We start from the raw sequence: 12778 nt of genomic DNA on the forward strand, positions 1-12778 counted from the left end.
CTATGCCTCCATCACATAGACGGTCTCAAGCACCACTAGGATGTCAGAATAGGCGATGGGAGGATGGGACTTTGGGCGGGGGTGTGGGTGTCAGACTCAGCAGGCCCATCAGCACCACCAACAGCGGCCTGCAGCCCCTACCCCCACCCTCCGGCGTAGCAGCCTTCCTCCGGCTTCCCTTACGTCTGGGGAAACATGACTTCCTATGGTGAGAAGTGGGGACCAGCTACCAAGTTGCCGCTCACAATGCTTTTCCTCCCCAGGTCCCAGAAGAACTGTCTGTTTTTAAATAAACCAGTCTTTATCCAGTGGGAATGTCTCTGACAGATACTGCCCTGCCCAGTGGCAGGCAGGAAGCTTAAGGCTAGAGGGGCCTCAGGACGTTAGGTGGCCACAGAACCAGGACTCTCAGCCCCCCGTGTGTCTGTCCCTACAGCGTGGTGGGCCCCCCTCTTTGCAGGGGGAAGGCAGCCCCAGGCCGGGGTCTCCATGTGATCCCTAAGCCAGGCCTGCTGGGTGGGGTCCAGGGCAGCCATGGAGATGCGTGTGTCGTTAATGTGCTGGTGACCTCGTAGGTCAGACATCAGACTTGGCACATTGTTCTCCTTTAGTGTATAAAATGCTTATTTTGTGTCAACTCCATAAAACAGGGTGAAAAGGGATGGATATTCCCCAGGTTTTCCCCAGTCGGCAGCCTTGGCTCTCCTTGGTCCCAGCCAGCTGGCCCAGCCGCAGCCCTCACTTCACAGCACCTGGTGAGTTCATGGCAGGGGTTAAGGGAACCTGAGAATGGGGGACGCAGGGATCCCCTGCAGAGGCTGCTTGCCTCCCAAGCATTGGACCAGACTGGGCAAGGGTCCCGCATGCACCATCCCTGTGCCCAGCCCACCTCAGATCTGCATCCATGCCAAGCTGTGAGCACCTGGTGTGGGGACCCCAGGAAGCTCAGGCTCACATCATGGACCAGCAGGGCATTAAGATCACTGTGGGGATCTCATGCCAGAGCTGCCATGTACCCTCCACCAGAGCCCCCCGCCCTGTCCCACCTGGAGGACCCACCCTGGGGGAAGGGGCCCAGAGCAGCACATTTGTGGAGGGCTTTCCACTAGGATCTACACCTTCCCACTTGGCAGAAAGGCTTCTCAAATTTGTTCTTGGCCAATTAAAACATCAACTAGTCCTACTGGCTTCTTTGGAGAAAACATAAGTCACTAGGGAGAGTGGTTCATTTTGACACCTGTTCTTAGAAGTTAGGAAACACGCGGCTCAGGTTCTGCATCCTGCCCCTGCCTGAAGCCCACCAATGCGGGAGGTGCAGCAGACCCCACTCCTATGCGAGGAGTGGCTTCTGGAATCAAGGTCCAGGCAACACGGGGTTTGCCATAAAGATAGGAGACTTTCGTAACAGCAGCTTTTTGCTTGGAATGCTCACATTTCCCCTGTTCTGGCTTTCCATGTTCTCCCATCAACCCCGTCCCCAGCAGCCAAATCTCTTCAACCCACAGCTTCTTGAAAGGGTTTCCACAGCCATTCTGGAATGTTCTGCGTCCTCTGAAGAATGCTGTCGATTTGTTCACTGAGATGAACTTAGGTCAGATCCGTGGTCCTTGCACCATGCAACTGCAAAGTAAAGTGGCCCAGCCCTCAGGGCAGGCTCCCAGACTCTCTGTGGGTGTCAGGTATTTCAGACAGAAGGAATAGAAGGACAGAGTGCATACTCCTACTCTGCCACCAGCTTTTCCTAGAAACAAACCCAATCTGGCACAGTCCATCACCCCTCCCCCAGCACACCCCTTCTCTTCCTCCACAGGGGTCCAGCACAGACACGGCACATCTGGAAGCATCCGTGGTTTGAGGTTTATTTGTTGATCGCAACAGTCCTGGGCAGCTTCATTTTCATCCCTGGACATGGCTCCCAGGTAGGGTCACGCCCTGATCCCGTCGTTTCTCCCCTAGGGGGCACCCTCTGTGTACACTGGGACTGTGGGCCTCAGGGACCCCTTTCTGCAGCTGCACCGGGACTTGTCCCGATGCCTGGTTTATACTCCGTGGGAGCCTCCCCACAATGTTGCCAACACTTCACGTGACTGAAGAGCCCAGTGTTCACTGTGACGTGTCCACCCTCCCCCGGGGAGGCCCTCTAACCCCCATCTGCACGCCCCCTGTCCTGTCCTCCCTGGGAGGTGTTATGCCCAGTGCATTCCCCAGAGAAGGTGGTGCTGTCAGGCTAGCTACTCAGGCAGAATGGACCAGCATAGCTAACTCCCTGTCCCATCCTCAACCCACCCCTCCACCCGTCTGCCAGCTTGCCCTCCTGTATGCTCTGCCTCTGACGCAGATAAGGTTTTGAATTTAAAAAGCGAAGGCTTCCGTCATGGGAAAAAAAGAGGATCCGAAGGGACCAGAGAAAAGGCTCTGGAGTATGGCAGCTGGTCAAGAGGCTGCCTCACATTTCCTGCCAGCCTCCTGCACCTCCCACCCAGAGCCTGGGACAGGGAAGGGTGACCAAGGTGGCCTAGAGCCACCATAGTGCCCACTCCACCCTGCCAGGCTCCCAGGCCACTGAGGTACAAGACTAGATAGCTTTGAATTTCAGATAAACAGGAAGTGGGTCGGTGTGGGGGTGTCCCATGGAGGTCCATAGAGAGCCCTTGCTGTGCACCCCTGACCTGGCATCTCTGGGCCCTGTCAGCCACAGCGCCTTGCCCAAGAACATCTCCTAGGGGCCTTGGTACATTTTGAGTGTAGAGAATGGAAGCTGGGCTTTGGGGTCTGTGCACCCATTTGCTTCAGGGTCCCATGAGGTCGACAGGGTCAATTGTGAGGGGGTTCCCAGCATCGTCCCTGCAAACTCGTGCTCATCCTTCCTGCTCAAGTTCTGCTGTTACCCCTCAGGGTCCCCGATCCTCTGGGTGGCAGCTGTCCCTCAACTGGCCCATGTCCAGGGCTCAGGGTCCTGGTTTCACGGGCCCCGAGGAGTCCCAAGAACAGGATGGAATCTGCAGGAGCCCCAGCCATCCAGGGCCTGGCACAGCACAGACTGAACCTGCTGGGAATGCAGGTCTCAGGCTGGACTCTGAGTGGATGTCACCCTGCACCCCCAACTGCAGGTAGATCTCTGTGCCTGGGGGGCACCTGTTCCCCACTGGCCCTGTGGGGAACTGTGAGGGTAGCATGGAGGGGGAGTGGAGAGAAGAGGCAGCGGGGAGCCCAGGAAGGCATGCATGGGGGTGTTGGGAGGGAGTGCTTCACTGCTGGAGTGTGAGGGGCACCTGAGGTACGGGTGGGGGGTCTGAAGGCAGAGGGCAGGGAGGGAGCTCAGCTGCCCTGGGGAGACCGGAGGAGGAGTATAGAGGACTCCAGGTATGGAGAACTGAAAGGGGCCTGAGCCCCTAAAGAACAGGATCAGGCCAAGGAAGGGCTTTGGGGGCCCCATGAGGGGCTTGTCTGTCTGTCCATCCGCAGAGCACCTCAAGCCGGGATCTGGGGGAGTGACTCAGACCCTCCCCCAGTCTCCTTGGTCATAGCCCCCAGGCCTGGGCACTGCACAGAGGGCCTGGGCTGGAGGCCGCATGGTGAAAGCCGGGGCGGGTGTGGTGTCCAGGGCATCGGGGCTGAGGCCCGGTGGGGGCAGCAGGCGATACCTGTGGAGGAGACCAGCAAAGAGCAGGAACAGCTCTGACCTGGCCAGGCTCTCCCCCACACAGACGCGGCGGCCTGCAAAGGAAACCAAGGCACAGGCTGGGGGCTCCAGGCCTGCTCTTTGCAGGCTGTGCCAGGGAGCTGGCCAGTTTCCTAGAGTAGAGGGAGAGGGGAGTCTCTGGGGGGATGAGAGAGGGCTCAGAGTGGGGGCTGAGAGCAAGGTCTGCAATAACCCAGATGCAGGCCAGCTCTGAGGCTACGGACAGTGGGAGGCCCAGCAGGCTTGAGCCTGAGCTTCCGAGGTCTCTGGTGACCAGGCTATGTGGGGGTGAGGGGCCCCATGCTGCCCCCACCTGTGAGGGCTGTGGATACCTGCAGAGAAAGGCAGGAAGGCTGCCCGCTTCACAAAGCGCCCCTCAGCATCCAGGAAGTGGCCGGGATTGAACTGGCGGGGGGTCTCCCACTGTGTCTTGTCCAGGAGCACAGAGCTCAGCAGGGGGATCACAGGCGTGCCCTGTGGGCAGTGCAGCAGGTGGGCCTGGCACCCCCTCCCCCGGGGGTGTGCACGGAGAGAGAGGGTCCCCCCAGGGGACTCCCAGCGGGGCCCACCCTGGCCCAGAGCAGAGGGAAGGAGGGATGGAGGGCCCTGCCCCCTGTCAGGGTCCAGGAGGGGGGTGCCCACCTTGGGGAGCAGGTAGCCGCCCAACTGAGTGTCAGCCGCCATACACCGAGGCACGTGAGGCAGGAGGGTAATGAACCTCTGGACCTCATGCAGCACAGCATTGGTGTAGGGCAGTGACCGCTGGTCCTCCAGCTGGGGGGCCCGCCCGGGCCCCAGCACACGGTCCAGCTCCTCCTGCACCCGGCCTGCAAGTGAGAGGGTGGGCGCCAGTGTCTCTGGGAGCCTTGAGCCTCTAAGCCCTGCCAGACCCCCACCCACCAAGCAGGTGGCTGTGCGCTGGGAAGGGAGGCTGGAGCTCACATTGCACACTTGGGTGTTTGCCCATCAGGAGGGCAGCCCACTGCAGTGTAGCCGATGTGGTTTCTGTGCCAGCCATGATCATGTCCAGGGTGCAGGCCACTATGTTGGCCTCGGCAAACAGGCCTTGGGGGTCTTTCCCCTGCAGAGGTGAGTTTGATGGGACTTAGCTAGAGGTTAGGCCCCATGGAGCCCCCTATCCAGCTCTGAGCTCAAAGAAAGGATAGAAAACAGACTTGCTGGGAAGGCAGAGCCAAGTCCACTGAGCACCTACTATGTTCTGGGCTCACCACATCCTTGCAGCCACCTGTTGAGGCAGGCACTGCAAATGCCCATTTCACAGATGGGGAGACTGAGGCTCAGAGGGACCCCCCAGCTGGGAGGTGAAGGGGTTGGTGCAGGACCAGCATGAACCCCACCCCCAACTCTAGGCCCCCAGATGCCCCCAGGCCTCTTAGGTGGTAGGGGGGATCTTGCCCATACCTGGCCCTGCTGAATCAAGGCATCCATGTAGCTCTGCACGGGGCCTCCCCTGGGCATGGAGGGCCGCCGCGCCTTTAGGAGGGTCCTCAGGATGGCTCGAACCTCCTCTATCTTCCGCAAGACTGGCCGGTGCAGCTGGAAGAGGGCCCCGAGCCAGGGGTAGATGTTGAACAGCTGAAGACAGAGGGCGACACAGAAGCTGGGGTTAGGGTGGAGGCCCCAACCACACCCACACCCCACCCCACCCCCACCCCCGCAGGCACGATCACTTGTCCATGTCCCCTCCCCAGACGCAGCCCCAGACTCCAGGCAGGTAGCCTGGGTGGGTCCTGCCCGTGGCCACAAGAGGGCGCCCAGCTTCGTGTGCGGGGCCCCTGGCCCTTCTGGTGGGAACAGCAGCGGGCGGGGTGAGGGTTGGGGGGGGTGGACTCCAGAGGGGACTCCCACAAAACCCTCTGTCCCAGGTCAGGAAGGGGGGCGCCGCTGGACAGGCCACACACCTTGATGGGGTGATATCACTCCTGCAGACGGCTGTGGTCATGCCCGCCCTCCATCCACCAGAGCCAGTAGGATGGAGAGGGGGAGAGGGTTGCCTGTGTGGGAATAACTGAACCCTACTACCAATCGTTAAAGATGACTTTGCAAACCTCAGAGCCTCGGCTGACCCTGCTGTGAAAGGGGGGTCATGGCAGCGTTTGACCAGGTTGTCTGAGGGGCCAGCACGTGCCCATCATGTAGATATCTGCTGCTCGGCTCTCGGCTCTCGTGGGTGTGCCCCAGAGCAAATGCGCTCCCTGGATCGGATTACACAGAACGCCTCTGTGGTGAGGAGCTGGCACAGGGACAGAGGCTTGGGAACTTCTACTCCAACCTCTCTGCCCTCCAGCCTCCTGGGGCTGCCTGCTTCAGCCAGGAGGCCAAATCCTCCCATCCAGAGGACGTCAGAGGCTCCTAGGACTGAAGCATGAGGGCCAGAGACTCTGTGGTCAGCCCTGGCCTCCTGCCCATGACCACGGGTCCATGAGAGGCCAGGAGCTATGACATCACCGTAAATACACACACCACAAGCAGATGGATGCGCTTAGCGAATTATCACACAAATGATCATGACGGCAAATACCTCACATTTTGGGAAAGAGTGAAATGCATGTGCCCCTGGGAATTCTGAATGTCAGCAGGCCCAGTTCATGTCATTTCTGTGAAGAACTCATTTTGGGTGGATGGTCCCTGGGTTTAAGGTCTGGGAGGACAGGACACATCGAGGGAAGACATGCTCAGTCCCCATCCCCACCTCTGAGCACGTACGTCTGCTACTGATGGGCAGGCGTGGGAGGGGGCAGATGGGGACCCCTGTCCTATACCCCCCTCATGCCCAGAGGGCACAGCGGACTGGCCTGGGGTCACATGGCCAACTGCTGTCAGAAATAGGACAGGCCTCGGGCCTCCTGGCTCTTAGTCTGGTGCTGCTTTTGCAAGGTAGCAGCTCACCTCTCTATGGCAGGGGCAGTGTTGAGACCACCCCCCACCCCAGTCTCAAGCCTGTGTTCAGCTCCCTGACCTCCACCCCAAGGCTGGGAGCAGCCACCTCTCACCTGCAGGCTGGGGGTCCCCAAGAGGACCATGACCTCATCGATCAGGCTCAGCAGGGACACAAACATAGGATCCTGGTAGTCGAACCGCCGGCCAAAGAGCAGCGTGAATGTGATGTTGGAGGGTGCCCAGCCGAGCAGGGCCAGGGGGAAGGGCTGACCTGGAGGAGTGGGGAGACAAGCCTTAGGGGGTGAGGGTCACCCTCCCCCCAGGAGTCTCCCTACCTCTACTCACCTCTGTAGCAGTCCAGCTGCCCCATAAGGCACCTCAGCTCCTGCAGGACATTGTCAGCCATGGGCCCTCTCCCCACACCCAGGCCATGGAGGGTGCGTATGGTGAACTGGCGAGCGGCCCTCCAGCGTGCCCCTGACGAGAAGAAGATGCCTGCAGGCCAGAGGAGTTGCCCGTGAGCAGCCCGGGGTGATGCAGGCAGGGAGCAAGTTAGGGGCCTGGCCTGGGCCTCACACTAGTGCTGAGCCTATTCTCCCAGGAGCTGACCTTGGCGAGCCGTGTCCATCTTGTTGTGTCTTGGTCCCCTGCCATGTGGACACTGTGTCCCTCCCCAGGACCCACACTGGGCACACTCTCCTGCTGCTCAGAGAGGCAGACCTCCCTCTCCCAGGGTCCAGGAACTCCCTTGCTCAGCTAGCCTCTGCCCCCTCCCACCCCGCGCCGCACACCTACCCCCACCTCCCTGGATGAGCTGGAAGATGGCAATGGGGGGCCGGTCAGCCAGCTCTGGCCCCGTGCCCACCAGGGCCTCTCTCACAGCCTCGTAGCCAGCCAGCACCACCGTCTTCTGGCGCCCCAAGTGGACAGTGAACACCGGCCCATACTGTTCTGAGAGCTGGTAGGGACAGGAAGGAATCAGCCAGAGGCCCCACCCCCAAGCTCCCTGTGGCCCCCCCAGGTGCAGCCTGAGCAGGGTAGGCCCTGGGGAGACTCAGCCAGGAATGGCCCAGGCAGGGTCTGTAGAAACCGACCAGCAGTGAGCATGTGTGAGCAAAGGTGCAGGAGGTGTGTTTGGCTGGGCCCAGGTCCAGGGGACAGTGTCCTGTTTAATCCCGCTGAGCCCCCTCCCCCTCCATTCCAGGGGTGGGGGTGGGGGCTGCCAGTGGTGCTGGAAGTACGGTCATGGCTTTCTTTTCAGGGGAAACAGCAGAGAGGGCTCCTTGGGACCCCAAGACGAGGCGGGCAGTAGAAGGGGCTGTCTGCAGGGTGGCTTGCAGTAGAAGCCCAGGGTCAGCACAGGGAGCAGAGGCCCTGTCCCCACTCAGACCCCCTTCAGCATTGAAGCCCAGACAGACAGGAGCAGGGAGTGCCCAGGCCTCGACTGGTCAGCTTGTCCCACAGGAACCCCTGTGCCCAGCCTGGAGGCGCAGGACCAGACTGCACATTCTCGGGTTGGGGGGGTAAGGCACTGGCACGCCCACAGGCAAGGGCTGGCCTCTGGGGCCCCTGTGTGTGCCTGTTCCCCTTCTGTGACTTCACACATGGGGAAACAGACCTGGAGGCAAGATGTGAGTTGCTGTCCATCACGTACACTGAGGGGTGGTGCCAGACCTGCCCTTCCCATCCACACCCACTCTAGTCCCCGAATGCGGGACAGTGGCCCCTGGGCGTGACACCAGGCCCGGCCTGAGAATGCTGGCACCCAGGGTGCTTCCTGCAGCAGCTCTCCTAAGAGGCCAAGGCTGCAGCCCCTTCCTCTCTACCCACATGCAGTGCCTCAGGGCCACCAGGCAGCCTCGAGGCGGGTTTTGGAAGCAGCAGCACTTCTGGTGAAGGAGGGTGGAGTGGTCGTGGGAGCCGTGTGGTTGGGGCACAGTTGGCTGGGCTGTACTTGTGGGGGCCAGGCCTGCACCTCCTTTACCCGTGGGCCTGCCATCTCCTGGCTGCAGGGCAGGGCGGCCTGCTTTCAGCATGTGGCCAGGACCAGCCAGCCGGAAGCCCAGGCTGGAAGCAGCCACATCCAGCAGGTGCCCCCTACCCTGCAAGCACAGTTGTGTGCCAGTCTAGCTTCCTTCCCTCGCTGGACCTCTGCTGCATGGTACTACTCCTGGGAGCACCTGCCTCTTCCCCTCCATTGCCACCAGTCCTGGCTCTCCTGTAAGCGTTCATCAAATGCTGTCCCCTCCAGGAGGCCCTCCTGGCCTGACACTCCTGGCCCTCTGCTCCTTAAATGGCCTATCTGCTTCCCTGTAGGACGGGATGTCTTTCTCTTCCCCAAGGCAGGTTGGGCACGTAGGCCTGCTGTGTCCCCTACCAGGCCAGCGCCAGGCTGAGACACAAAATTCCTAACCCATAGGGATCCTGGAAAATAGGCTCAGCTTCCCCTGAGATAGGTCTGGGGTGTCCAGGTGGCAGGAGCCCAACCTGCCCTGACCTACCTCCATCAGTGACTGGTCCTGCTGTGACACACGCAGTAAGTGCAGGTTTCCTATGAGCGGCAGTGGGCGGGGCCCAGGGGGCCAGCGAGAGGCTGAGGAGGGGGTGCGGGTGCAGGTTCGGAGCAGCCCCCAGAGCCCCAGGAGCAGCAGGATCCCCAGGAGCAGCAGGGCCATGAGGACGGCAGGCGGTGAGGCCCCAGCTCCCCACCCTATGCCTTATAGGCCGCTGGGAGGGCGTGCCAGTGCCTTACCCCCCCAACCCGAGAATGTGGACCGAGCAGTTTGCAGGGGACAGCCAGGCAGCTTAAAGTGACAGGCGTGTGTGGAATGTGGGGTCGCGTCTGTGGCACGGAGCCAGGGGGCCAGGGGCCGTCCAGGGGGCTGGCATCTAGGCCTCACGCTTGGGGCATTTTCATCCCTTGCCTGCCAGAGAGAGCACACCGTGGTGGCCAGTCCTCCCCTCCTGGCAGGGCTCTGCCTTCTGCCTCCGTCTCCCCATCAGAACTGGGGCTCGTGGGGCTTTGAGACACTCTAGCTCTGAGGGGAGCCCTGAGCCTCCCTCAGCAGGGCCCATGGCGTAAGATGTCCATGGAGACGCTGGTGATGGATGGCCCGTGAGGGTCCGCAGAGCAAATGCCCCAAATCCCAGGGCCTTCAAAGGCTACAGAGTGTCCTCTGTAGAGTCTCTGAGTGACAACCTGCTCCCTGGTGGCTTTGAGGGCACTGTCACCTAGAGCGGGAGGCACTGGCCTGGGCTGGGTGGGGCCAGGGGCTGGCTGGGTTTATGAGCCCCCCACCCCTTGTCTATCTGTACTGAACTCTGGTCCTCTCAACCCCGGTGCCCCGGCTGGGAGGGGAGGAGGCGCCACTGTGGAAAGGAGCCGTGAGCAGCGGGAGGGCTGCTGGCATCAGAAGTGGCTGGGCCTGCTCTGCGCCACCTGCACTGACATGAGGCAGCTGGAACCCTGTCCCCGCACTGGGCCCCTCGCGGTGGGGCCGTCTCCTGGGGATGCCGTCCATGCCCCTGCACGAACCCCAGCACCGAAGCAGCACCCCTTCCAGCCTCCATTTGCATACCTCCTGTAACGGGGTGCTTACTGTCTTGTGGGCAGACTGTCCCGTTGCACAACCACAGGCTGCGGTGAAGAAGGACAGCTCTCTCACAGCTGTGTCCCGATCATTTGGACTGAGTGCCAGGTCCAAGGCCGCTACTAGGTGCATAGGCTGCAGGTCCTGGATGCCTAGGACAGTCCACGTAATTGACCCAGCAAGCATTTATTGAGCACCTGTGTGTGCTAGGCTCCACCAGTAGCTAGGGCCACAGAAATTGGTGGTCAGGAATCCAGAAAGGGCCCCCCAGCAGAGACCCCCCTCTGCAGCAGAGACCCACGTGGCAGTGGCTTTGCCACTGGAACACCTCGGGCATTGCAGCTGAGCATGTGAGTCACCAGGGGGAAGGGTATCCAGCAGAAGGAACATCTCTGCAGGTCCTGGAAGCAGGAGCAAGCAAGGCGCTGGGTGGAGAGCTGTGGGAAGGGGTGAAGGCAAGAAGTCAGGGTCGGAGGTGGGGGCCTGTTCTCCATGGCCTCCTCCTTTGGGTTGGTGAGGCCTGGGCACCTATGAGCCACACTGGGTGTAAAGCCCATACTTCTTGGCAGCCACCTGGGAGCAGGCACTGTCCCCTGCAGGGTGTGGCTGTGTAGGCTGCGGGGGAGGGGGGAACGGAGGGGGGACTTTACCAAACCACCCGGCTTAGCCAGTTCTTGGCATTTTACCTGCAAGACCCTTTAGTGCCTGCTGACAGCCTAGCGGGGTCACCCCCATTTCTCAGAAGAGGAAGGGGGCCAGGTTTGAGGCGCTCGCAGCCCCCCCCCCCGCCTCTGGGTGTGCTGGGGGTGAGGGGCATCAGGGTAGGGTACCCCACAGCACCCACCACGGTGCTTTGCCGGTGTCCCACCCAGCGGGGCAGGGGTGTGGTAGTGAGGGGTGCAGACTTGGGAACCAGACATATCGAGTCAGACTCCCAACCCTGTCCCATAGGCCCCTGACCCTACTGGTGTTTCCTAGGATCTAGCATGGACAGGGCCAGCAGTGTGTGACTGGGGGACGCAGCGCAGGCCCCTGTGCACGGGGTGAGCCCGCCCCGTGGGCCAGGCTCAGGTGAGGCCCACCAGGTACCAGGAGTTTCTCAGAGCCCGGCCAGCAGGGCTGGAGTCAAATCTGGGCCCTGAGGGTGGAAGTAGGGGCTTGGCTGTGAATCTCTCTGGCAACCGTGAGCATCAATTCTTTGACATCCAGGCCTCAGAAAGACGTAGCTGGGAGGGGACCCAGCAGAGTGCCCCTGCCACTGTCTGGGGACAGGCCTCTGGCTGGAGCCTCAGGAAGCCCACCTGGCAGGAGTCCTTTCCTATAAATGGAGGTAGAATTTATGCCCAGTGAAGTCCAGCCTTTTCAGGGTACGGTTCTGCAAGTTTTTACTAACTCCTATGGTCGTGTGACCACCCCCACGATCAAGATGTGGGGCAGTCCCATCCATCCCCCCAGATTCCCATACCCCCCACGCTGATCCCTGCCCTGGCCCCCGCACCCCTGCACCTGTGTTCTGTTTCTACTGTTCCGCCTGAACCACACGTCATATCCATAGCAGCATGGGCAGTAGGGCTACAGGGTTCTCAGTATAGGAATCCCATGGTAGCACGGGCCATGGGGCGATGGGGGTCATGGTGCAGGACTCCCAGGGCGGCACAGGCCAGGGCCCAGGAACCAGGGAAGGTTGGCAGAGTAATGAGTGCGAGAACGTCCACATCCTCATCCCTGGAACGTGTGAAAACACCAGGTTCCACAAAAAGGGCATTAAGGTAGAAGGTGAACTGAATTCGCTGTCAGCTTATCCTAAGATAGGGAGACTGTCCTAGATTGTCCGTGGGGCCCAGGAGGGGAGGAGGCGGTGGAGGTGAGCCAGAACTGGGGCCCTGTGGGGACATCTAGGGGCTGGCTGGGCTGCTCCAGGGTTGTGGGGAGAGCCGTGTCAGACTCTGACCTCAGGCATGATGTTGATGAACTTGTGTTTTCAAGTTTTGTGAATGAGGGCTCGAGAGTCAGAGGCCACAACTTGTGACCTGGCTTTGGAGTTGCACAGCTTTGTCACCTTGGGGTGGGGGTGGGGTCCTGAGGCTGCCCCAGGTCCAAGGGGAAGGGCAAGGTTGTAGAAGGGTCTGTGGAGGACAGAGGTGGGGAGCAACTGTCCCATCTTCCCTCAGAGTCATCCCGCGTTCCCTGAGGGCTCAGGGTCCCTCTTCCCCAAGAGTGTAACCGCTTTTGCTGTGTCCCCGAGGTCATGGGACTCAGATGCCCAGATGCCATGGACCCGCTGCTGGCCAGGCCTTGGGAAACCCTTCCCCACGACCTCCCAGGCCACCTGTCCTCCAGCTGCTCATCCGAGGCCCATCCTCAGCAACTTCTAGGGAGTGCCCACCAACACTGGGGACACATCCTGCTGAGGGCCCCAGTGGCCCCATAGCTCACACCTGTGTGACCCCTGGGGCTGCAGTGAAACCAAGAACCACAGCTGGGCATTTAGAACTCCCAGAAATACAGTCTGGCAGTCGGGACCAGAAGTCTGCATGGGGGCACAGGGGCCAGTTGGCTGCTTGAGGGCTCTCTGGAAGGACCTGGCCTGCCTCTCCCACCTGGC

The 12778-nt window shown here is 61.0% G+C and overlaps 2 protein-coding genes across 2 annotated transcripts in view; one reads left to right on the top strand and one right to left on the bottom strand.

Annotated features, from left to right (window-relative positions):
- C3H7orf50 (chromosome 3 C7orf50 homolog) overlaps positions 1-2017 on the top strand; it is a 133663-nt gene extending 131646 nt beyond the window's left edge. The window contains exons 6-7 of the mRNA XM_041749677.1: positions 651-755; positions 1811-2017. Coding sequence (XP_041605611.1) covers positions 651-755; positions 1811-1855 — 150 coding nt within the window. The 3' untranslated portion in view covers positions 1856-2017. The remainder of the gene's footprint in view (positions 1-650; positions 756-1810) is intronic.
- LOC121487703 (cytochrome P450 2W1) lies at positions 1844-10359 on the bottom strand. Its single transcript, XM_041749668.1, has 9 exons — positions 10162-10359; positions 7379-7541; positions 6929-7078; positions 6697-6854; positions 5105-5278; positions 4625-4763; positions 4325-4509; positions 4015-4156; positions 1844-3717 (listed from the first exon to the last, which is right to left on the bottom strand). Exons 1-9 carry the CDS (start codon positions 10357-10359, stop codon positions 3497-3499), a joined length of 1530 nt encoding a protein of 509 aa, XP_041605602.1. The 3' UTR covers positions 1844-3496.
- Positions 10360-12778: the final 2419 nt, after the last annotated feature.

This window comes from Vulpes lagopus, chromosome 3, assembly GCF_018345385.1.
Source record: "Vulpes lagopus strain Blue_001 chromosome 3, ASM1834538v1, whole genome shotgun sequence".
In the NCBI taxonomy this organism is placed as follows: Eukaryota; Metazoa; Chordata; class Mammalia; order Carnivora; family Canidae; genus Vulpes; species Vulpes lagopus.

Excerpts from the sequence above, each read along its gene's own strand:
- LOC121487703 (XM_041749668.1), bottom strand. The coding sequence starts at position 10,359 with ATGCTTGCTGGGTCAATTACGTGGACTGTCCTAGGCATCCAGGACCTG. Across the intron at positions 7,079-7,378 it reads GCTCATCCAGGGAGGTGGGG|GCATCTTCTTCTCGTCAGGG; the intron begins GTAGGTGTGCGG and ends TCTGGCCTGCAG. Across the intron at positions 4,764-5,104 it reads CCTTGATTCAGCAGGGCCAG|GGGAAAGACCCCCAAGGCCT; the intron begins GTATGGGCAAGA and ends TCACCTCTGCAG.